The sequence below is a fragment of the Rasamsonia emersonii genome, assembly GCF_000968595.1.
Source record: "Rasamsonia emersonii CBS 393.64 chromosome Unknown ctg1118621759972, whole genome shotgun sequence".
NCBI lineage: Eukaryota > Fungi > Ascomycota > Eurotiomycetes > Eurotiales > Trichocomaceae > Rasamsonia > Rasamsonia emersonii.
In genome coordinates, this window is record NW_013563315.1 from 26238 (window position 1) to 52314 (window position 26077).

At 49.5% G+C, this 26077-nt stretch overlaps 1 protein-coding gene across 1 annotated transcript; it reads right to left on the bottom strand.

Moving 5' to 3' along the window:
* Positions 1 to 1540: 1540 nt before the first annotated feature.
* On the bottom strand, positions 1541 to 25909 carry T310_1043 (Phenylalanine racemase (ATP-hydrolyzing); the record flags this gene model as incomplete). Its single annotated transcript, XM_013476086.1, has 13 exons — positions 1541 to 4228; positions 4288 to 5921; positions 5988 to 6648; positions 6719 to 7098; positions 7149 to 11951; positions 12008 to 14020; positions 14090 to 15143; positions 15204 to 15389; positions 15444 to 16435; positions 16545 to 24456; positions 24513 to 24815; positions 24871 to 25287; positions 25355 to 25909. The coding sequence occupies 13 exons, from the start codon at positions 25907 to 25909 to the stop codon at positions 1541 to 1543; spliced, it is 23598 nt and encodes a 7865-aa protein (XP_013331540.1).
* Between the last annotated feature and the right edge of the window lie 168 nt (positions 25910 to 26077).

Below are 26077 nucleotides of genomic sequence, written 5' to 3' on the forward strand. Positions count from 1 at the left end.
CTTCTCTTCGGATGTTGGCCGAGCCCTGATGCGGGGATTTCCGGACTGGGACAGTCGACACGAGGCCCACGCCCTCCAAGCCTTTTGCCAAGAATCCGCCGAGATGTTCCGCGGGCGGAGCATCTGGCAGTTAATTTGCTATCAATACGATACGGAAAAAGTACATCAGCAGCTGGATTCAATTGGCACGCGACGCGGGAGAAGGCCATAGATGTGGACAGACATGTCCTGTACTGTATACATACATACAGTACGTGTGCACGTACAGAACTCGAGATGCCGAGGTTGCTGCAGCATCAAACCCCGTCTACACCAGTCAAAGACGGTCCTTTTCGGAGAATACCGATCACCTGGTCATTTTAAACCACGATTTTAACTTAATAAATCTCCGGAAATTGCATCTCTCAAGTATGTCGTTGGCGTGATCGCTAATCCAAGTTCAGCGATTGGATGAGCTGCCATGGTCATTGAGCACAGACAGGCAGGCAAGAGTCGATCAGCAGTGACAGATCCCATACATAGCTTAGATAGCTGCACGGGAATAAGCAAAAGCACTGGTTAGTACAGTACAACAGGTGGAAGGATCTTGTGCGCTGCTCTGTACTATACCCTTAACAGCAGGTGGACGCTCCCTCCATTTCTTAGGGTTGTCCGGGTCCTTTGCAATTAAGCTTTTCTCCATGCAGACAAGAAAACAAAATGCAACGTTGCAATGATCAGTGCAGGTTTTTGTCCTGGCGCATGGTTGACAAGTTGACACAGCGCGTGGGCTGTCGGGACTTGGTCCTCGTGGTTTCCCCGCGTCGCGTGGATGTTGCTTGACAGGACGCTGTCTGTGCTTAGAGGCCCATGCAGACATGCAACAAAGAATGCACCAATAAATAAGCACAGCATATAAGACGGATGTTTGTTAATGCAGCACTGTTCCCAGACAAAAAAAAAGCGACAAGGATGATAAAAATCAATAAAAACATAAATCTTATATTGAATGCAATCTCATTATTTATACCATGCAGAGTATGACGCGAAAATATATTTCCCAAGTGACTAAGAAACAGAACAGAATTAACTAAGGTTTTTGTTCTACCTAACAATCGATCTAACAGCCCGAAATAAAATTATATGATATGATATGGCATTAAATGAGATCAAACCAAAAAAAAAAAACAAAAAGCAATAGATCGACGTCGAGATATCAAAATTGCCATAACCAAACATGAACAGAATAGAATCCAACATTGTAAATATAGCCAGTGTAGTGCAAAAGGCATTTATCTATAATGCCTGGATTTTGGTAAAAAATCGGAAACGAAGGTATGTCGCCTAGATTTCGGTGGTCTGACAAATAAAACATGCATTTAACCTAAGGAGGAAAACTTTTGTAGAGTACAGGTGATAATGTTGCGATTTGCAGTAGATACAGTCTTTAACATGTCATGATACCTAAAAAATTAGACAAAAAGAATGTCCCTAATCCAACGCATACAACAATCTACCATCCAACGTCAACATAATACAATTTGTTTTCTTTACATGCATCTTAATTGTTCCTCCCCTCCCGTCGAACCATCCTCCGTGCCAGGCTCAGCGCTGACGCCCACGAGCCCGGCTTGCGGGCCTTGCGTCGCAGCGAAGCGCTGGATCCGCTTCTCCCTCCCAGGGAATTTCCCGCACCGTCTGCTTGAGACGAAGCCATCATCTTCTTCGCCACGCTCGAATTCGACTGCACCAGTACAGCCATCTGTCCCAGCATGGTCGGGTGCTCGATCAGATCGTCCAGTCGCACCTTGAAGTCTTCCTGCTCCAGGAGCCAGGCAACCTGTGCCAGGCCGACAATGTCTCCTCCAAGCTCGAAGAAGGATGAGTTGAGCTTGGCAGGGGGCCTGTTCTCGTCCTTGTTCGTCAGGACCTGCTGCCATGTGCGACTCAGAACGTCTGACAGGACGAGGATCTCGGCTCGGCTGAGTCCCTTCAGCTGCGAAGATGTGAACGTCTCGTCTTCTGATTTCCTCTCTGGCCCAGCGATGGTCTGTGTTGGCAATGACGACAGCGCGGCAGGGGTTGGAAGGACCATGCTTGAGTTCGCAGTAAACCCTTCCGCAGTCTCGCAAACAATGTCCAGCACCCTCTGGGCCAACGCCTCCGTGACAGCGCCGTCGAGCGAGAAGGAAATTGTGATGTCAACCCTGTCCTTCTCTGACACATGTGAGACGATCGAGAAATCTGCCACGTCCTCATCGCTACCGACACCTCTAATCGAGTACTTATTCTCACCGAGGTGCATGTCATTCTGCCGGTAAGAACTATCATGCTGGACGATTGTGCTGAAAGTGGTCCAGTTGGGCCAGTCAGTGCAGTGCTTGATGATCTGCCGGAACCCAAGCGCTTCGTACGGCATGTTGGCAACCTGTTGATCTTGTATGAAGCGAAGGAGATCCAGAGCAGTCCAGTTCTCCTCAAACCTCACCCGGACAGGCACGATATTCACACACGGTCCGACCATCGTCTCAACCCCTGGAATTCCGGCAGTGTTTCTGCCGCTGATCGTGTGACCGAAAACAACATCCGAACTGGCCGTAATTCTGGCCAGGGTCAGGGCCCAGGCTGCTTTGATGACAGTTGCAGTGGTGATGTTTCCATACGCCATCGACGGCACCCGCGCGGTCTTTTTCAGTACTTTAGGAGTCGCTCCCGTCGACTTGCGGTAATTGGGGCCCTGTCGAGAAACAATCTCCGTCATGCGGGATCCTTGCAGAAGCGTTTTCCAGTGCTGATAGTGCTCCGAAGTCACCATTCTTGCAGATGCCCGCACGTAGTTTGCAAAGGATGGAGTCGAGGGAATTGGCCCGCCTTCGTAGCCAACTTTGATGGCTGACAAGATCTTTGGTAGAGACACCCCGTCATACTGCGCGTGCGACAGGCGGATCAATATGCGGTGACAGTCTGTGCTTTTCTCTTTGACGACAATGAATTGCACGAATGGCTCGCCCTGCCGGGGACCTTGTTCTCGATCTCGCTGCTGCAACATAGCCGTAAATTCATTGAGACCATCAGTCTCGTAAACAAGAAATTCCGGCCGGATCTTCCGAAGAATCACTTGGAGAAAACGGCCCTTCGAAGACACGAATACCGTGCGCAGGATGTCAAACGCATGAACGACGCGGAAGCAGCACTGTTTGAGACGTCGCAAGTCCAGATGACCGCTTCCATCAAGGCAGAAATAATTCAGCATCCACCGCGAATCCAAGAGGGCTCCAGTAATCGACAATGCCTGGAAGTCGGTGACGGGCAGCACATCAGCAATACCCCCCTTGAACACGCCAATTCGAGGGCAGATGTACTTCTGAAGAAACGCGTCATCGATATTAGCAGCCTTCAGTAGAGCGAACCTCTCATAGAGGTCACCGTCAGCCACGGCATGAGTGGACAGCGGCTGCCCGCCGAGTCCATTAATATCGGCGTCGATGGAATAGCCACTCAATCTGGTAGCAATCTGGGCAATGGCAGCCATGTCCTCGAACACGGGATTTCGGAACACGTCAGCCACGGTCAAGATCAAGCCTTCGTCGCGCGCATCTCCGACCAGACTCATAGCTGTAATACTATCTCCACCTAACTCAAAGAAACTATCTTTCCTGTTGATGCTTTCAGGAGACATGTCTAGCCTTTCACTCCAGAGCCGCAATAGCTTTTGCTCGACAGTATCGCGTCGTCCACGTCGCTCAATTCGCGGGGCGGCAGGACCATCCTCGACTCGTTTTTTGAATAGATATTCAGAAGCATTTGAACAGGCTTCCGATTCAGAACTTTGGCCTTGTATTTCTCCGGTCAGATTACGGCCAAGGATATCTGGGGTCGGTTTGCTGCTGCTGGACAGTAATTCAGATGTCTTGAACATCTGCTTGATGATAGTCTGAACTCTCTCATCGATAAGGCTTTGCAGAGCCGGATGCTTGTCCAGAAGCCGGTGGACCTCGTCGTGTTCATGCTTAGTCACATCATTATTTGATGATTCCTGGTCCTGTTTCTTGACATGATTGCTCGTTTCAGATTTCTGCAAATCCAGGCGGGACACTGTCTCTGTCGGGTCTTGCAGGAATGCTCTCAAGACTCTTGCCAGAGCATCAGCGAGAGAAGACACCTGGTCCTCAGAAAACATGTCCGTCCAGTATCGGAACACGACTGCTTCATCATTTCGACCAGTTTCGATATTGAGGGTTACAGAAAACTACACGGACGAAATGGTTAGCTGAGAGACACCAAGAAAGACGAACGCCGATTACTTACCTCACTCGGATCATGAGCGTTTTGTAGTTCGAAATTTAATGATTCACTTTCATCATCACTGGCACGAGAGTGATTTTGGATCGAAAGTACGGTGTTGAACAACTGTTTACCATGCAATCCAAGCTCGTGTTGAACCTGAGCCAGAGAGCATCGCTGGTGAGGAATGCCGCTCAGATAATCTTCCTGAACTTTGCTTGGAATTTCGGCAAGCAATTGGGAAGGGGAGAATTTGACGCGGCAGCATAACATGTTGATGAACACTCCGATGGTATCCTGAATCCCATTGACAGGAGCATCACGTCCTGCAGAGAGGTATCCAAAGCACACATCATCGGAGTCTGTGTACTTTCGTAGGACCAAGGCCCATCCAGCTTGGACAACATTTGCCAGGGTGACGCCTGTTCTTTCACAATACTGCTGCAAGTCCGACCACTCATCGAACGCCATCTTCACAGGGACCAAACGGCGTTCATCGGTGGGGTTCGCATTGAGATTGGGCAGATGACACGAGCGGACGCCTGTCAAATATCGTTTCCAGAATGCGATATCTGCTCTTGGAGATTGACTTCTAATGAATCGCACGTAATTGCTAAAAAGTGGGCCACGGCCCTCTGGGAGCCGCCTGTCGTAGGCAAGTGCGAGGTCCCGCAGCAAGATAGGAGGAGATCCACCATCTATGACTGCATGATTCATTTCAATCTTGATTAGAAGTCGTCCGGTGGACGTGGTGCAAATCGTGAACTGGTGCGGCAGTGGCTGCGTCCTTTTGGCATTGTTCTCATGGAGCTTTATCGAATTCAGTTTGGCGAGGGCCTCAGTGTCATCGCACTCCACGCGGATAATACCGCTGTCTGCCTTCTTCAGAACGAGTTGATCAAAGGTGCCGCCTTGGTAAACACTGTTTACAAACGTCGTTCTTAGCGCAGCATGACGATCGACTACCTTTTGCCATGCTTCAATGAGCCGCTGCGGACTGACGCCAACATTGGAATCGGCAGTCTGCACTTCGAAGATGGCGTTGCAGAAATAGTTTGTCGGATCCCGAAGCTGATTTAGTAAGATTCCCTCCTGCGTGGGAGTGACAGGATAAATATCCTCGATCTGATCCCGATGCGTGATCCCAGCTTCGGGGAAAGTTTCCCTGATCAGCCTCTTTAATCCTTCGTACCTGATCGGCAACAAAGGATAATCGCTGAGAGTTGGTTCCGGAGCACAACGCCGTAGGCTTATCACGATCTCTTCAAGAGTCCACTTGCACTCTGAAACCCAGCGACGGATGTCATTCAGGCGCTGCATGCGACGGTTGTACATAAAGGAGAACTGAAGCTTGCCTTGAATCACGATGGCGCTGACTTCAAACAGAGCAAGTCGGGCAGTATCAGGACCCATGTCTCCCACAGTTAGGGAATCAGCACCGTCTGTTATCAAGTCCGCATTCTGAAATAACGCGTCGTCGCGTTCGAGCTGCTGCATAGCTCCGAGGTAATTGAACAATATCTCCATAGGTACATCGGAACCTGAAAAGTGTGACCGTCCATTTGGCGCCAGGTAGCGATGTGCGAGATAACGTCGCCCGCCGTCAGGAATACTTCGTCTGACGTCTTTAACCCGCCGGACGGTGTCCAGAACATCATCTGCAGCAGAGAGAAATTAGCATGAAAATTCTTAAGACTGCAGAACCTCTGTAGAGACACACTCACCTGATTCTATTTTCACTTGCAAAGGAGATATGTTGGTAAACCAGCCCACCGTCCTAGAGGGGTCAATGTCGGATTGCCAAGGCTCGCGTCCATGACCCTCATTAAATAACGTCGGTAGATATCGATCGCTGAAAGTTCGACGGAAGGAATGAATTATTGCCGAGAGCAGAAGGTCTACAGGTTCCGTCCGGAGGGCGTCGTGGCAATGGGTCATAGTGGATGTCGTCAGTCCTTCATCTAACGCGAATGTCTGGTGCTCGACGTCGCCATATGAATTTGGTTCATTTTCCATTCCCCAGTAACCAAGATTGGCAGGGATAACTTGGAACGGGAGCTTGCCTCCATCAGAGTCACGTTTGATGTGCTCCGCTTGCAAAGCACACCAAGTCTGGAAGGACAGTGGTTTGTCGCCTGAGAGTGAGCCAGACTCGAGAATATCCTGCAGATCCTGGATGATGATACGCCAAGATACCATGTCGATGCAAAGATGATGGGCGACAAAGAACAATATCTGCTTTTTGCTTCGTGTTTCGAAAAGATCTGCCGCAAATATCGGTCCGTTCTGAATGTCTAGACTTTGTTGGCTTTTGCCTATTAGGGGAGGGATATCACGAGTGCTATCCACGTGGTGAACTTGGTAGCGGTAGGAAGAATTGACGTCCTGAAAATGAAGGTGTTAGCCGTTGCATGTAAAGAGAGGCTCGAATTGTCTCTATTTCTTAGATACGCACGCTTGTGAAACGCTGCTCCCAGTTTCCATCTTTATTCATACGAAATCGCGCCCTGAGCATTGAATGCTGATTAACCACTTCTGCGATCGCAGCTTCGAGAGTTTCTGCTTTGATATATCGAGACAAACTGAGGGTAAAGCTCTGGTTGAAACGACTGCGTCCCTGGTATCCCTTCGCGGCTTGGAAATACAATTGCTGGATAGGGGAAAGGCCGAAAGGCTCATCCACTTTCTCTTCGTGCTGAACAGACACAATACCAGATCCAACTGTGAGTGCTAGCTGGATAATAGATTCGCATCGCAGGACATCGTGAAGGGACAGATTTATCTTCTGTCGACGGCTTCGGGACACAACAGCCATAGCAGTTATACTGTCGCCTCCTGAATAGGTGTCAGTACCAGTGACTGTTTTGAAGTTTTGGAAAACTCACCTAAACTCAGGAACGACTGATTCAACTTGACCTTTTCCAGCGGAATGTTGAGAACCTGAGCCCATATCTCCTGCAGCACCGATGCCACACCAGTGGCTTCTGCGGTAGATTCCTGGTTTCCGACTCTGCCTACTATCTGCTGATACGTTTCCTCGGGAATGTTTTCAACCCAACCTTGGACCTTCTTTCTGTCAAGCTTGCCGGATACCAGCATTGGAAGATCCTTAACGACCGCCCAGGCTCGAGGAAGCATATAGGACGGCAGCTGTGCTGAAAGACGGTTTCGGATCTCTGCCAACTCAGAATCAACTCGATCTTCCTTGTCGACCAACTGACACGTTCCAGCAGAGAGAACGGCATACTCCGCAGACAAGCTATTTAGGGACAACACTGAGATTAGTCGCTCCTGGAAGAAACCAGTCTTAGGCATCAAGACAATGACATGGCGGACTCGAGGATCTGTCTCTAGACGGTGCTCAATCTCTCCCAGATCCATGCGCTGACCGTGGAGTTTGACTTGGTTGTCTTTGCGTCCAACATATTCCAGGGAACCGTCCGGATTATACTTGACTAAATCTCCAGTCTTGTGGATTCTGCGCGGTGCTGAAGCAGGGGATGGGAAAGTCGCTGTCCAGGCAGGGTTATCAACAAATGCCGCAGCGGTCTTGAGCTCATCGTTGAGATAACCTCGTGCCAGAGTTGGCCCTTCTATGGCCAGTTCACCAATGGTGCCCAAAGGACAGAGCTGATCATGATCTTCGGGATCGACAACCCAGGTAAGAGTAGGAGATATGCCGTAACCGATACATGATGGATTCTCGCTCGAGACATTCGTATTGAGGGTCGCAATAACGGACGCCTCAGACGGACCATAGGCATTGATTAATTCGACGTTGCCTGCCCATCTCGCGATGACTTCAGGAGACATAGCCTCCCCACCACACACAAGGACTTTCAGACAAGGTACCGTAGAGGGATCAATGAGGTTGGCGACTGAAGGTGTCAATAGAGTCCACGAGACGTTCATTCGACAAATGGCCCCCGAAATGTCTCTGAGCCGTTCTTCCTCGCTAGGTACGCACACACAGCCTCCACTCGTCAAGGTGGTGAAGATTTCCATGAGGGCGGCATCGAAACTGAGAGAAGCAAATTGAAGGACCCGAGACGTTGATTTCATCTGCATCACGGGTCCAAAGGCCATAGAGCTACTAACGAACGCCCGATGCTCGACAGTGATTCCCTTCGCTCGACCGGTGCTCCCCGAGGTGAAGATAGCGTATGCTGCATTGGAACTTGTTGCAGAAGTTGTATGATGGCAACGCCTGCTTATGGATTGCAGGTTCTTAATCATATGTCTGTCAATCTGCACGGCCTTTTTGACAATACCGGAATAGCGCTGGCTGTAGTTTGGTGAGTAGAGAATGATATTGGCATCAAGCTCTTTTAGAATCTCCTGATGGCGTGACAATGGATGGCTAGGGTCAAGCGGAACAATAGCTCCCCCAGCGATCAAAACACCCAGCATCGCGACAATTGTCCAGGCCGACTTATCGAGGCACAGAGGGACAAATACCTCTGGACTAACTCCGAGAGAGTTCAGATGCGCTGCAAGCCTAGAGGCATATTCGTGCAACTCGCTATAGGTGAGATCTCCGTCCCAAGCACAGACTGCTGGAGCTATAGGCTGGGACAGGCACCTCTCCTGGAATATCTCGTGGATGCATTGATCAATGCATTGTGGCGTTCGTCTATTCCACCGAGAGATTTGTTCTCTGTCCTCTGGACTGACCATATCCACCTTGTCCAGCTGTCGACAGTCAGAGTCGGTGACGGTGCTAAGTTGTCGCAGCACATAAGAGAACTGTTGAAGCAGCCCTTGGACCTGCCAGCCAGAAATCACTCCCTCATCATAGTGGATGTGGTTTTCAATTCGGCGATCGGAAACTTTGCATTCCACAACAAGCGGATACGTGAAGAAGTTTTTCATTTTCCCGTCATTTTGAACTTGCCAGAGTTCGTCGTCCGCGCCATCTTCCGCCGTCTGCACGATCAACAAGTTCTTGAAGTCGCATGCAAGGGAGGCGTCTTCACTGAGTCTCCTTATGTGCTGTAATCCCGAATGCTGGTGAATTATCATCTCGGTCGAAATTCGCTGGACCTCTGCCAGGTATTCGGTTATCTTTGCTTGAGGGTTAACTTGGATCCGAGTTGGAACAGTCGTCAAGACCGGGCCCGCTATATCAGTGATACCCGGTACATCAACATTCCTACCGGTGAGTGTTTCACCAAAGCAGACATCGTTAGACTGGGTACGGTTTGCCAGTACAAGGGCCCAGGCTGCTCGGATCAACGTTGGAGTCGTCAGATTAAGGCCGGATACCCCCTGAGATATCTCCGTGGTGCCGCAGAGCGTCTTCGTGTCAGGATCTTGACCATCCGACGTGCGTGACATTTCCCGTGGGAAAGTCACGGGTGAAATCGCAGACAGATATGATGTCCAAAACATGTCCGACGCGGAAACATCTCGCCGCTGAAGATAGTCGATAAAAGTTGCATAGGAAGTGTTGGGCCTGCCTGAAGATCTCTCGAAGTATATATCTTCGACTCTTTTGAGAATGATCGATAGACCCCATCCATCGTATAGCGCATGGTGTATTGACCAAGCGAAATAGCATTCAGTTGAACCCTTTTTTTGAACGATTGTGTACCGGGTTAGCAAGCCACCCTCACGCTCCGGTAATTTGGTTGTCTCTTCTGCAATCTCCTCCAGACTTTCTGCGGTGTGCCAAGTAATAGCCTGCTCTTTGAAGACTACCTGAACGAAGTTAGCAGAGGCATTGTGCACAATGCGAGTCCGCAGAATGTCGAATTCATCGACGAGCTGTTGCCAAGCTGCTTTGAACTTCGTGATGTCCACTCGATCAGAAAGTCGGAGCACATTTTGAGAAACGTATGCTCCAGGCTGCTTGATCGAAAGAGTGATGAGCCCTTCTTGTAGAGGACTGCAGGGATAGATATCGAAAATCATCCGCTTGTCAACGCCGCACTGAGCCGCAACCTCGTCGATGATCTGGCCTATTGGCTGGTCTACTTTTAACAAGCCGAATTGCTTCAGTTGAGACTGGCCTCTTTCCTCCAACGACTCACATCTCCCAGCCATATCTTTGAGAAGAGGATAGCGAAAAATGTCCACTGCGCTGATGGAAATTCCACGAGAGCGTGCCAGTCCCACAAGCTTCATGGCACCTAGTGAATCGCCCCCAAGCCTGAAAAAACTGTCGTCAATACCGATCGAACTGCTGGGAACATTTAGGACGGCCTCCCATAGACTCTGAAGCGTCATTTCCATTTCGTCTCTCGGTGTTTCTCGCTTGACTGAATTGGACAAAGAGTACGGCTTCAGAGCTTCTCTAGACAACCCCTGGACCTCTCCATGTAGCTTCCGGCGGTCCAACTTTCCAGAAGTGGTGAATGGCAGCCTGGAAACAGGGAAGAACAGCTGGGGTATCATATACGATGGCAAAACCCCGGAAAGTGACTTCTCCAATTTCCTCACCATATCCTGGAGTGTAACGCTCATTGGCAGTAACAATTGTTCGCGGTCTGCTGAATGGCCAGTGCTGCCTTGCGTGTCGTTGTTGATCTGGGTCGTAAAGAATATAACCAGCTTCTTAGCAGAAGATGTCGCTCCGGCAGCAACAAGGTCTACCGCCAATTGTGTATGCTCCGGGAAATACTGTCCACATTGATATTCGATCTCTCCCAGTTCGATTCGCTGGCCGTTGAGCTTTATTTGCATATCCATCCGGCCCAGGTAGCTAAGTGTGCCATCTGGATTGTAACGGACGAAATCTCCAGTCCGGTACATGCGCTCTCCTTGTTTGACAGCACCTCGCAAGCTGTCATGCTTCGTCCACTCTGGGTCATGAATGAAGACTTCACTTGTCTTCTTTTCGTTATTGAGATATCCACGCGCCACGGTAGGTCCCTCGATGACCAGCTCTCCAATAGCACCAACTGGTACAAGACGATTGGCTCCCCTAGGATCTACAATCCAGGATCGACCGCCAAGAGCTCTTCCAATCGTTGAAGGATCCGTATCAAGAATTTCTCCGTTCAAGTCGACCTTAGTGCTTCCAGCGCAGATCGCAGAGCACTCAGTTGGGCCGTAGCCGTCGATGAGACACTTGGATCTCCATCTTTCGATATTACTCTGTGACAGTTTTTCACCTCCCAAAACCAAAACCTTCAGGGTAGGCACCTGTTCCGGCTTTATCGTATTCGCGACAGAAGGCGTCAAAAACAACCAAGTGGCATTCATCCTCGTAAGCGCTCCTGGTATGTCATTCATGCGCTCCTCATCACTCGGCACGCAGACGCAGCCACCCAGAATAAGGGCAGTAAGAATCTCCATAATGCTAGCATCAAAAGTGTAAGACGCAAATTGAAAGGTTCTGGTATTTGAATCAATGTGAAATGCTTTTCCGTGCGCGAGAGCACTTGTGCAAAATGAAGCATGTTCGATGACAGTTCCTTTGGGCCTGCCCGTTGAGCCGGAGGTGAAAATGATATACGCGGCGTTGGAAGGCTTCGCAGATGCTGACAAAGTCACAGGATGCTGGGGCAATTGATGCACTGTGTTGCTGTCGACAATTATCACCGCTTTGGAAATTTGTGAGACCTTGCCATATTGCTGCGCTGAGCTCAACACAATATGAGCCCCGACATCCTCTATCAGATTCCGCAATCTATCCGCCGGGTGCGAGGGGTCCAGAGAAACAAACGCCCCTCCCGCTTTCATCACTGCGAGTTGAGCAACAATAGCCCATGCAGACTTCTCGAAGCACAGAGGAACATACACTTCGGGGCCAACTCCGTGTTCTCTAAGACGACTAGCAAGCCGAGTGGATAGCGTATCAAGTTCATTGTAAGTAAAGCTTGCATCCAACCTTGGACAGCTGAAGATAATGGTCGACGCAGAGCTTGTTCCTCTATCATTTCGTGAATGCATCTCTCGACCCGGTTCGTCCCCATGCGATTCCACTGGCGCACTTTGAGGCAGCTGAGGGGCCCGAAGAAGTCAATGTCCTTGATTCTCAAACCAGGTCGTCTGCTCTGGACCAATCCATACAAAACATGCTCAAACGCATCGGCAACGTATTCAACCTGCTCTTTGGACAGGTAGTCCATCCAGTAGCTGAAGTGGACTTCTGTGGATAGATCCGACATTTCAACATTGATAGCGATCTTATACTCGCTCGGATCATGAGAATCGAATGCCTCAAATGACAGGGCAGGAATAGAATCCTCTTCAATGCCGCGCCGTCTTTGAAATGTAAAAACTGTATTGAACAAGGATGTCTCCGAGAGACCAAGTTCGTGCTGTATCTCAGCTAGTGAGACTGATTGGTGCTCCATGCTCCGGACAAAGTCCTGTTGCGTTCTCTTCAGCGCTTCTTCCAGCAGGAGATTATCCTTCAGATCAATCCTAAACGTCAGCATATTGATGAATGCTCCAACGGCATCTTGGATGCCTTTGACAGGAACATCACGTCCCGAGGAGGGGTATCCAAAGCAGATCTCGTCAGATCCTGTATAGCATCGTAGGATTAAGCCCCAAACAAGCTGCAGGAGATTTGAAATCGTCACTCCAGCTTGTTTGCAGAAGTTCTGGATCTCTGACATTTGCTTGAGAACTAGGATATGAGATCCCAGCCTCTTCTCACTCTGCCGTGCATCCGACAAAGATGGAAATTGACAAGGCTCAGTTCCCTCAAGGTACTCCTTCCAATATAGTGCCCCCTTTTCTTTTGGAACGGACTGTAGATGCGCAATGAAGTCACTATAGAGAGGACTTTCCGAGTCGTCCGGTGTCATATCCATGTAAGCGCGCGAGAGATCTCGTAAGAGAATGGGAATGGAAGAACCGTCAGAGATGGCATTGGTAATGTCGAGTCTGCAAAACACCTTCTCCGACTTGGTCTTGCAAAGAACGAGGCGATGAGGTGGTTGTCCATTGCGATAGTTCGGTGCTTCAATTTCTGATAGGGTTTTCCGAACATCCCGGTCTTCGCATTCATAAAAGAGCGTCCGTCCTCTAACTGACTTGAACACGACTTGGTCCATCAACGAAGACTCGTGAATGCTATTGATGAAAACAGTTCTTAGGGATTGATGCCGCCGTATAACTTTTTGCCAAGCTTCCGCTAGCCGTCGCAGATCAATAGAATGGTTCTTTTCCGGTGATCGAACTTCGAAAACTGATCGATAGCTGTATGTTTCGGGGTCTTTAAGCTGACTGAGCAATATTCCTTCCTGCATTGGAGAGCAAGGATAGACGTCCTCAACTTCATCCAAAGATGAGATGCCAACTTTGAGTAAATTCTCCTTAAGCTTATCCAAGCCATTGTACGACAGTGGCAAAAGAGGAAAATCACTCAAACTTCGCTGGAGTTCATGTCCTTTCAGATTGACGATTGCCTCGCACAGCAGATCTCGACAGTCGACAGCCCATTTCTGTATGTCGGTTTGCCTTTTCATGGATCTGTTGTAAGAGAAAGACAAATTGAGGCTGCCATGAATGACTGCCGCTGAAATCTCGACAAGCGCAAACCGAGGAACACTAGGGCCGATATCAGAACGGGAGTTGACAGATAACCCGGTCCCGTTAACTGGTTGCAGCAACTTTCCTGTCAGCTCCGAACCCTGGTGTTGGCCCAGGTAATTGAAAGCAATCTCCATTGGCCAGTGCCGGCCAAATTTCTCATGTCCCTCCCAGGTTAGCAGACGGTATGCGAAGTATGGCAGTCCCTTGCCAGGAGTTCTTTTGCGAAGATCCTTAACCCAGGCGATGCACTTGAGCAAATTCCAATCTGTTGGAAGAACTGTTAGTGCACAATACCGGGAAAGTTATATGGAGAGTATGGAATATTGTATCTTACCTTCATGAACACTGTGATCCTCAGGGAGATGCACTGGAGTCATGGTCGTAAACCAACCGACAGTACGTGAAATGTCGATCGCTGAATCCCAAGGCTCACGGCCGTGTCCTTCATTGTAGATTGCCGGTGGAATCGAGCGGTCGGGGAATGCACGACAGAATGACATGAGGAGAGTAGCAAGCAAGATGTCGACGAATTCAATTTGGAGAGGCCCACGACAGAGAGCCAGAAGCTCGCCGCTTATGGACGATTCAAACTCAATCTCCTCTATCACGACATCTCCGTAATGATTCGTGCTGCCTTCCATGCCCCAATATCCTAAATCAGCTAATGGTACGTCATCAATAGGAAGCGCTTTTATCGACTTATAATTGCGCTTGACGTTATCTGATTGAAGACGGCACCATTTCTGGAAGGACGTTCCAGTTCGAAGTCTGGTGGTCTTGCGTTGGAGGAGATCTTCCAAATCCTGCAAGATTATCCCCCAAGAAACGACGTCCACAACGAGGTGATGTACGCCGATGAAAAGCTGGGGATTCCCTGAAGAGCCTTCAAACAATCCGATGGCAAGCATGGGACCGTCGACAATGTCAAGACTTCGCTGAAGATCTTCAATCGTCCTCTCCATGTCTTGAGCTTCATGGTCTTTGTAAACGCGTAGAAGATAGGACTTCTCAATATCGCTTGTAATGCGTTGTTTCCAGACACCGTTCCCGTCTCGAGAGAAGCGGGCACGAAGCATGGAATGAGTTTTAACCAACTCAGAGACAGAGCTCTGCACAGCCTCCGTAGCTATCGGCCTTGCGAGATTGAGCAACATGCTTTGGTTGAAATGTGTCCCGTTTCCTTGCATACATCGGAAGTAAAACTGTTGGATGGGCGAAAGATCAAATTCCCGGTCGTCTTCCGCCTCGTTCAATACCTCCTGAGGAAGTGTCACGAGCGAAGCAAGATGACGGATTGACTTGCTCGTGATGATATTCTCGACGGTGACACCGAGATTTTCTGATCGACACTTCGACATCACAGCCATAGCTGACATGCTATCACCACCCTGATTCAAATATTAACAACCGTCTAATTCTAGTTCTTGGGGGAATCTTGGTCAACTTACCAGATGGAGGAAGGAGCGATCTAGGCCAATGCTCTCAAGAGGAAGGTTCAGCACAGATGCCCAAATGGTTCGAAGACGAGCTTCGGTGTCTGTAATCACCAGAACATTGTTGTTGTTAGCGTCCTGTTGAACGGCCGTTATCTTTTGATAGATGTCATCATCCATAGTGTCAACAAAGTGTTCTATCTGTTTTCGGTTTAATTTTCCAGACGGTAACAGAGGAAACTGCCTCAGAACTACCCAGTTCGAGGGTATCATATAAGCGGGAAGTTGTACCCTGAGCCTCTCTTGTATTCGCAAAAGAAGCTTCCCTGCATCTTTCGAGATGACAATCTCGAGATCATGAGCATTGGCATTCGGAATGGGCAAATCACGAAGCGACAGGACCGCCACTAGCTTCTTCGCACAGTTACCAGACTTTGGCATAGTAACGAGAGCGTGGATGACTTCAGTGTCCGCATTGAGATAATGCTCAACTTCTTCAAGCTCAAGTCGCTGCCCATGAAGCTTCGCTTGGCTATCTTTGCGGCCAACGTATAGTATCTCCCCAGAGTCTCCTGGAGCATACTTGACCAAATCTCCTGTTTTGTACATTCTTCTTTCCTGTCCGGACTGGGGATATGGACAGTTGATGGTCCATTTGGGTCTCTCGATGAAAGACTCAAACGTCTTTTGTTCATTGTTAAGGTAGCCTCTCCCCACAGTTGGCCCTTCTATCAAAAGCTCCCCAATAGCACCGATGGGGACCAGTCGGTTGTGGTTGTCTGGATCCACGATCCACGCAGTGTCAATCGCAGTTCCAATATTCACTGGACTCGTGTCCATTGTCATGTGAGCCTTAGCTGCTGCTACAACTGAACACTCGCTCGGTCCGTACGCGTTGACAAGGTCAATTTTCTGGGCCCAGACAGAGATATGGCTTAACGACATAGCCTCGCCAACAAGGACCAGAGTACGTAGACAAGGTACTTCTGAGGGTTGAATCATCTGTGCCATGGATGGTGTCAGGAGAGCAGTGTCAACACGCATGTCGTTGATGAAATCTGCGATTGCATTTAGACGAGATGCGTCATCTGGGACACAGATGCAGCCGCCCATGATCAGTGTTCCTAAGATCTCAATCAAACTGGCATCGAATGTGTAGGATGCAAACTGCAAGACCCGAGATTTTGGCCTGATAAGCAGAGCCGGAGCGTGCTTGCTTACTCCGGAACAGAAGGCACGATGTTCAACTGATTTTGAATTAGTCCATATTACCTACCAAAAGAAGGCATTGTATTGACATTGGAAATATTGAATGGGCTTCACTCAAATAAGTTAAATAGGAATAGTGTTACATACTTATGCATCCTTTGGGCTTTCCTGTAGAGCCCGATGTGAAAATAACATACGCTGCGGCCTTAGTGTTGGACGATTGAAGAGGCGATTGCTTAACCGGGAGTTTTTTCAGCATTTCAAGATCAATAGCTAGAGCATGAGCTGCGACCTGTCTGCAAAGAGATATGTGGCATGGTGAACACAGGATAAGTCTGGCGTCCAGATCTGTGACCATCTCTCGGAGGCGCGACGTCGGATGTTGCGGGTCAAGAGGAACGAATGCACATCCGGCTCTCAAGATCGCCAACATTGCAACCACAGCAAATGCCGACTTCTCGAAGCATATCGGTATAAATGTTTCGGGCTTGTGGTTGACTAGTTCTCGAATACGGTGAGCTAAAGACGTCGATAATTGGTCGAGTTCTCGATAAGTGAATGTAGCATCCCACGAGCAAACCGCCAATTCATCGGGATGTAGTCGCATATTGTCGTCAATCAGGTCCTGAATGCACCTGTCAACAACCTTCAAGGAGTCCGCATTCCATCTGTGTATTGTTGTCAAATCTTCCCTGCCAACAAGTTCCATTTGGCCAACTTTTTCTTCTGCATTTGCCTGGGAGCATAGATTCGCGAGTAGCGTTTCAAATTGAGAGAGCAGCCTGTCAAGTTGATATGTTGGAATGAGTTTCTCATCATAATGAGCTTTGACTTCCATCCGTCCATCGCCTATTGCGCATGAAATGTTCAACGGATACGTGTAGAAATTGGCTCCTCCAGAATTCGCGCTCAGGAGATTCAGGAATCCCCCGGGTGTCTCGTCAGTATCACGTTCGATAGCCAGCAAGTTCTGGAAACCACAGGCTACTTTGGCATCGTCACTCAGCTTCATGATATTCTGGAGACCGGTAAATTGATAGGGCATGACGGCAGCTGCCTGGCCTTGAACATCGCGTAAAAATTCAGCGACGTTGAGCTCGCGGTTAATCCGAATTCTCATAGGCACTGCTGCCAGGGCTGGTCCAATCATGCCGGAAATTCCAGGAAGAGGCGCATCACGACCCGTGAGGATTTCACCAAAGACGACATCGTCAGTGTAGGAATACACAGCAATGGTCAAGGCCCATGCTGCGCGTACGATAGAAGGTACGGTGACGTCCTGCCCTGAAGTTTTAGACAGCCGTAGCGTTCGAGACAACTGGCTTGTTGGTGAGGGCTTATAAGATGCGCCGAGAGACGGCGGGTACTTGGTGGTCGTTATACCTTCCAGTCTTTGTCGCCAGAATTCATTGGACTGCTCGGGGTCGATGTTGACTAGATACTTGATGAACTGGGGATAAGGACATCCAAGTTCTCCGTCGAATTTCTTTGTCTCGTCATAGCATGAGTGCACTTTGCTGAGGAGCGTAGGCAGACTCCATCCATCATACACTGCATGATGAGCAGTCCAAACGAAGCGCGGAGATTTTGTACCTTCCCCAACAATTGTGTACCTACTGAGAACACCTCCATTGGCTGAGGTCAGTTGTTTTGTTTCTGAAATCGCTGCAACGTCATCTGCTGATTCCCACACGAGCGGTTCTTTGACCACGACCTGAAGAAAGCCATGCGTCTTCGAATGAATGATTCTTGTCCTCAGAATAACTTCAGATTCGGCAACCTTCTGCCATGCCGCTTCGAACTTCCGAACATTGATATCAGGCGGTAATGCATAAATGTTCTGCGTCACGTATGACCCTGGCTGCTTGCTGGAAAGCACAATGAGCCCCTCTTGGAGTGCAGTGCATGGGTAGATGTCTTCTATTGCATCTTCAGTAATTTGGCAAATCGAAGCGACCTCGCTCTTGAGTTCAGAAATAGGAATATCTAGCCTCAGCAGCGTGAATGGCTCGACAGGCGCACTCAACTCCTCCGCTAGTGACGCCACCGACAAACCAGATATGTTTTGCGCCATTTCGGAAAGTCTGGGTGCTTGAAAGATGTCTGCAACACTGAGACTATAACCCTCCTGACGAGCAACAGCTACAAGCTTGATAGCGGCTATAGAGTCACCACCGTGTCGGAAAAACGTGTCATCAACGCTAATGGTACTGGCATCAATTCCCAACACGGAGGCCCATAAGGTTTGCAAGATCTTCTCGGGCAGAGTAGAAGGGGCGCGCCCACTTTGACCACCAAGTCTGTAGGCAGATGCGTCTTCTTCCAAAATACTCTCTGCCGTGGTCCGTAACATTCGACGATTGAGTTTCCCAGAAGAGGTCAGCGGCATGGACGAGACCGGCATGTACAGATTGGGAACCATATAAGCTGGTAATGAGGAAGCCAGAGAAGTTTGCAAAGTCCTCGCAACGGATTGGAATGATTCCGAGGTTGGCATGATGATGCGGTCCCCATCTCCCGCAGAACTCGAGTCGTCTGTTTTGAGACACAGAAAAGCAACCAACGCTTTTCTGTTTTTCTGATTGCGGCCGGTTACCAGGTCCACAGCACACTGGCTTTCCGAGGATAAAGCCGCCTTGATGCGATGTTCAATCTCCCCCAATTCAATGCGTTGCCCATTCAATTTGACTTGGGTGTCCTTCCTTCCCAGATATACCATGGATCCATCAGAATTGTATCGCACCAAGTCGCCAGTTTTATACATCCTCCGTTTTACCTTTGGAGCTTCAACATTTATCACACCCTCGCGTTGGAGTCCGGATATGAACGTGGGATCTTCGATGAAGTTCTGTCGCGTCTTCTCCGTATCATTCAAATAACCCCTTGCGAGAATTGGTCCCTCGACCAATAATTCCCCCACGCACCCAACGGGAAGAAGATTGTTGTGATTCTCAGGATCGACGATCCATGAAACACTTCCAATGCTGCGGCCAATATTCGTGACATCATCCGAGTCTCCAATGTCAGGGTTATGGGCACAGTTGATTGAGCATTCGGTCGGTCCATACACGTTCTGGAGTTGAAGAATGTTTCCCCAACTGTCTCTGATTTCTTTTGTAGGAGCTTCACCACCAATTGCGAGTCCTTTCAGCTTAGGAACATCTGACGGCTGGATGAAAGCCGCCACAGTTGCTGTCAAATCTGCGAAGTTCACATCCAGTTCATTCATAGCCTTTGCCAGGTTATTCATCCGGTCATGCTCTGAAGGGGCGCACACGCAGCCCCCTCTCATAAGAGTCGTGAAGATTTCCTCCAAACTGTTGTCGAAAGAATATGATGCAAATTGTAATACTCGAGAAGCGGGACCTATTCCCAGCGCAGCGCCGTGGGCTTCGGCGCTGGTTACCAAGCTGCGATGCTCAAGGACAACACCTTTTGGCTTTCCAGTACTGCCGGATGTGAAGATAATGAATGCGGTGTTGAAGGGCTGCGCTGCAGTACACACCAACTCGCCACCTACTGGGAGATGACTTAGAAAAGAATCGTTAACAGGGATGACATAAGGAACGATATCATCAAGCAGATTGGCGCGAGAAGGTGATGCAAGGACGATTTGAGCGCCAGTTTCAAGAACGCGCAAGTCGAGAGCAGCCTTTGGATGTCCTGCATCTAGTGGAACGCAACCACCACCGGCTTTCAGAACGGCTAACATTGAGATGATCGTGTACGCCGATTTCTCAAAACAGAGAGCTACGAACGTCTCTGGCGCTACACCCAGCATAACGAGGTAGTGGGCCAATCGTGACGAGAGATCGTCAAGCTGAGCATAGGTAAAGCTTCCGTCCCACGAGCAGATAGCTGGTGATTCAGGGTGCATTTTGACTTGATCCTGAAACACATCATGGATGCACCGATCGATGACTGGCGGCATTGCGCCATTCCACGCTGCTATTTGCCGCAAATGACCATCGCTCACATACTCAAGCTGTCCCAGCCGTTCCGTTGCATGATCCATAATATTCTCAAGCGCTCTGAGGAAAGTACTGGCTATATTTGCTGCTTGTCCATCGGAGAGACTGTCCGTCCAATAGTCTAGATCGATAACGGCGTTCTTGTCCGAGGCCTCAACATTAACTGTCACAAGATATTCGGTGGGGTCGTGTAATCCCGCGAATTCAGAGAACTCAATTACTTGCTGACGGTGAGTTTCTGGAGGTGGGAGCTTCCTGAAGGAAAAGCAAGTGTTGAACAGAGCAGTTCCCGATAGTCCCAAAGCATGTTGAACATCAGCAAGGGAAGTATGCTTGAACGGAAGGCTCCTCATGTAGTCTTCCTGGATTTGCTCCAGAACTTGGCTAAGCACACTGTCTGAGGGCATTTTGACGCGACAAGCGAGCATGTTGATCATCGGTCCAACCACGTCCTCAGCTTTATCCACTGGAACATCCCTCTCAGATAGCAGATAGCCAAAGCATACCTCCTCAGAGCCAGTGTAGCAACGAAGAGTAAGAGCCCAGGCTCCGTGGAGAGCATTTGCGACCGTCAGCCCGTACTTTTCGCATAGTGGTTGAAGCCGAGAAAAGTCCTTGAACTCCAACCGCAACGTTCGATACTCTCTTTCAGCAGTGCAGCCATCATTGAGTATGGAAACATGGCAGGGCTCCATGTCTGATAGGTAAGACTTCCAGTATTCAACACTGGCGTCTTGCGGCTGCATCTGTAAATAAGAGATGAAATTGCTGAAAAGAGGCCGCCCAGTCTGACTGAGCCTGCCAGAATACGCCAGCTCTAGGTCCCGCAAGATAATGGAAATCGAGGCTCCGTCCATTATAGTATGACTTATTTCGAGTCTGCAGAAAACTCTGCCGGTTTCCGTTTGGCAAATGGTAAATTGGTGAGCTGGCTTGCGATCGCTGCTCACCATGAAGTGCGTGTCCAAAATCGGCAATACCTCATGCTCATCGAGGCAACGTACTATTGGAGGTTGGAAATTATAGCTGCGAAGCACGATCTGGCAGTACAGATCATTCGCGGCCAGGTTCTCCGCAAACACGGTTCGAAGCATAGCGTGACGAGCAATCACTTGCTGCCATGAATGCGCAAGTCGCTCAACGTCCACTTGTTGATTATTTGCCGCCTTTACCTCGTAGGTACCATGAACTGCATAGAAAGAGCTGTCCCGAGTCCTGCTGATCATGAGGCCCCGCTGCATGGGAGAGCACGGATATATATTCTCAACTTCGTCCAGAGTTCTAATTCCCATTTGAGGCAGGGTCTCGGCAGTCATTCTCGAGAGGTCCTCATAAGTCAAAGAGAGGAGGGGAAAGTCACTGATTGTCGCACGACTTTGGATCGACAGCAACTCCTTTGAAAGTTGGCTGAGGGCTCGGTGACAGGACGAAATCCATTGCCGGATACGTTCTTGATGTCTCATAGTCCCGTTAAACGAGAATGAAAATCGAAGAGTATCTTGAACCACGACAGCGGATATCTCGAACAGTCCAAAGCGTGGAGTGGTTCTTCCAACGTCCGCTGCTCCACCACCTTGGGTTGTCTCCCCAGCCAATCCTTCAACCGGCTGGAATAGGCCTCCTGTCCTTTCCAGCTGCTGATACCGTCCCAGAAAGTTGAATGTGATCTCCATATGACGATATGATTTGCTGTTCCGGCCGGTAAGTATGCTGTGCGCAAAATACGCCCGTCCGTTATCTGTGACGCGTCTGCGGAGGTCTTTCACCTGCACCAAAGTCTCAACTATCTGGCTCAAAGCATGAGCTTGTACGGAGACCGGGTAGATTATGGTAAACCACCCAACTGTGCGCGAGATATCGATTGATGCATCCCATGCTTCTCGACCGTGGCCCTCATTATGGACAACTGGTGCAGAACGATCCCTGAAAGTGTCGCTGAAGGAATAGATCAATGCAGCTAGGAACAGATCAACTGGGTCTGTTCGAAGCGCCTCGTTGCATTCGGTCAACAGCAACGATGTAGTGGTGGAATCGAGTTCAAAACCGTGACAAACGACATCTCCATAGATATTGGGACGGTCTTGCATTCCCCAGTATGTGAGGTCACAGCCAGGAACATCGTACACAGGGTGGGTCTTTTCTAATTGATAATTGCGGCAGTGATCAGCCTGAAGATTGCACCAGCTCTGAAATGGCAAGGTCTTCTCAAGAAGTGCTGGTGTGCGAGGATGAAGTAGCAGTTCCTCCAAATCTTCCAAGATGACTCGCCAGGATACCAAGTCGATAACGAGATGGTGGCCAATCATAGATAATAGTTGGCTGTCGCCGTCTACATGGAAGAGATCTATCCCCAGCACCGGTCCAAGCACGGCATTGAGTGAGCTCTGGCTATCGGCGATAGCCACTTTCACTTCGTCCAGAGTACTGAGTCTGTGGACCCTGAAACGGTAGGACTTCTCTCGTTCACTGGTTATGCGTTGTTGCCATTTCATTTCCGATCTGTTGTAAACAAATCGAGCCCTCAGCATAGAGTGGCGAGAGATGATAGTCTCGACAGCGTGGCGTAGATCGTTCTCAGCGATCTCGCGAGTGACACGGAGGAAGACGCTTTGATTAAAGTGTCCTTTATCGTCGTCACGAACTTGAAAGTGGAGATTTTGTATCGGCGATAGGTCGAATGGTGTCTCCAACTCTTCGTGGTAGTCGCTCCGATGGCTGACCAATTTCGCGCAAGCTGCAAGCTCCCTTATGGACTTGCTCCGCAGCACTTCTTGCACCGTCAGACCGATGCCCTTCAGCTTGCATTGGTTCATACAAGTCATCGCTGTAATCGAGTCTCCTCCCAGGCTCAGAAAACTTTGATTTAGGCTGGTTCTGTTGAGAGGGATGTTGAGAACGCGACTCCAGATCTCACGCAGTTTGCTCTCAATATCAGTCCCTACTTCCTCGATCTCTCCAGTGGCAGTTTCGAGTTCTTGTGCGGTTTGCAGCAACAATTCATCTTCCCGCATCGCCTCCACCCATCTTGATACTGCCTTCCTGTCCAGTTTTCTAGACGCAAGAACTGGCAGGGCTTCCACACAAAGCCATATAGAGGGTACCATATATACCGGTAGCAAGGAACTTATTCTCTCCCTGATTTCGGCAACATTTTTCTCTTTGTTGGGGTGGTCCAGCAGTTTTAAAGAGTTTTTGTGCTGTATTAGAGACTCATCAAGTAGCTTATCGGACAGAGTTATAACAGCCACGAGTTTCTGTGCCAGACGTCCTGACTTTGGAAGCAGCACCAGCCCATGTTTGATATTAGGGTCAGCTGCAAGGTGAGATTCAATCTCTCCCAATTCAATTCGCTGGCCGTGGAACTTCACTTGCGTATCCTTTCTACCAACAAAATTGAATGATCCAGAATCGGAATTGTAGCGAACTAGATCACCTGTTTTGTAGAAACGCCGGTCACTGCCGCTGGAATTTTCGATTTTCGCCCACTGAGGATCGTATATAAATGACTCTGCTGTTTTTTCCGGGTTGTTCAGGTAACAACGAGCTAGAGAAGGTCCTTCTAGCAGCAGCTCTCCTGTACAACCAATTGGGAGGAGGATGTCATGGTCATCCGGGTCAACGACCCAGCATCGAACTCCAACAGGAAAGCCAATGTCTTGACAATCCGTGCCACTCGTTAACGGGGAGTTGACGACCGCAGCAACAGAGCTTTCGGTAGGGCCGTAGCCGTTGGCTAGGTTGATCTTTGACCATGTTTCGACATTCGCCTGAGACAGAGCTTCTCCAGCCAAGACCAGGCTCTTAAGACCTGGAACAGCGGACGGCTCGAGGAATCGGATGAATGACGGTGTGAGAACTGCGTGATTGACACGCATGTCATTGATCGTATGAACGATGTTGTTCAGGCGCGCTTCCTCACTCGGTATACAGACGCAAGCCCCGTGCATCAAGGAAGTAAGGATTTCCACAAGGCTGGCATCGAAGGTATGCGCCGCAAACTGCAGCACCCGTGAATCGGAGTCGATCAGCAACGGGGATGCATGCGCCTTGGCACTAGAGCAGTATGCCTGGTGCTCGATGACGGTACCCTGGAAGTACCGGGTTAGATATTTCAGCTCTATTCAAGGTTCAGTGCGTGTCTTACCTTCGGTTCTCCAGTTGATCCGGATGTGAATAGAATATAAGCTGCATTACTACCTTGTAGGCGAGGGAGACAATGTTGTCCTGTCGGTCTAGTCGCAAGAGACGAAATCATATCGTCGTCCACAGCCAGAACCGTCTCCGCAACCGCTGCAAGGTCAGCAGCATGCGGAGAGGAACAAAGCAGGATTTTGGCATCCACAGCCCGCACGAGAGCTTGTAATCGAGGGATCGGATGGCCAGGGTCAAGAGGAACGAACGCTCCCCCTGCTTTTAAAACTGCCAGCATGGCGACAATGTTCCATTTCTTATACAGAAAATTAGCGAAGAAACAGCATCAAGCAACCTCCGGGATAAATTACCGATTTCTCAAAGCAGAGAGATACTCGTGTCTCGGGGCCCACCCCAAGTTCCACCAGGTAATGAGCAAGCCTGGAGGCTACGCGATCAAGTTCGAGGAACGTCAGGCTGCCATCCCAGGCACAGACTGCCTCTGAATCTGGCCGGAGAAGGACCTGATCGTCGATGACTTCGTGGATGCATCTTTCCACAGTGTCTGGTACGATTGAATTCCATTGAAGAATCTGCGTCCTGTCACGCTCGGTAATAAAATTGAGGTCTTTGACGACGGAATCTGGCTTCGTCAAAATATTGCTCAGCATGCGATTGTATACCTCTACAATGTTGGAGGCGAGCGATGGAGAGATGTCTGGATGCCACCATTCCAAGAAGACACTGAGCGAATTATTAATGTACTTGGCTAGAACTCGAACCTTGCACTGGATAGACCGTCAGTGTCAATTTGTTCAAGTCTTGCTGATCGTGGAAAGTCACTAAGGTACGTACCTCCTCCGGGAGAGCAATTCCAATCTGTGGTTGCACGAAGGTCGCTGCATCACGCGCGTTTGGGGAAGAGCGGCGCACGCGCAGCGTCACTGCCGTGTTGTGAAGAGAACGAGCAACGCGCGAATTTCCTGCTGCTCCAGCCAGTCCATTTTCTTCAGCAACGAGAAACTTACCTTTTGTTTGGTCGACCACTTCCTTCAGAGACATGCTGTCTTCGACTATGGCCCTCGCGACAGACGTCCGAGGAGATGAGCCATGTGGTTCTGCCACTTCCGCGACAGAACCGCCCATGTCCAATTCATCATAGCCAAAACACACATCCTCTGACCTGGTGTAGTAATGAAGAACCAAAGCCCATGCGGCTCGCAGCACGCAGGACACCGTTTCTTGGTGTTCTTCAGCTGCATTCAGGATGTCTTCCAGATGATCGAGGGTCATCCGCGATGACATACGGCGCTTGGTCGCGTGAGCTCCGGTCCGAACGCCTGGAAAGTAGCAGGCAAAAGATGCCGCACCACCGTCGGCATCCTTGTCTGCTGGGACCTGTGCTGCCATTGCGATGGTTTCTTGGACGTATGGGCTTCTCTATACCAGCGTCCACTTTTGAATCAGCGCCGTCGAGATCAGTTCCACGGCGGTTGATACAGACATACAGCAGTAATCACCGGAGACGCTTGTGATGCAAAAGAAGAATATCACATGCAATGATGGTTAATTGCGCCT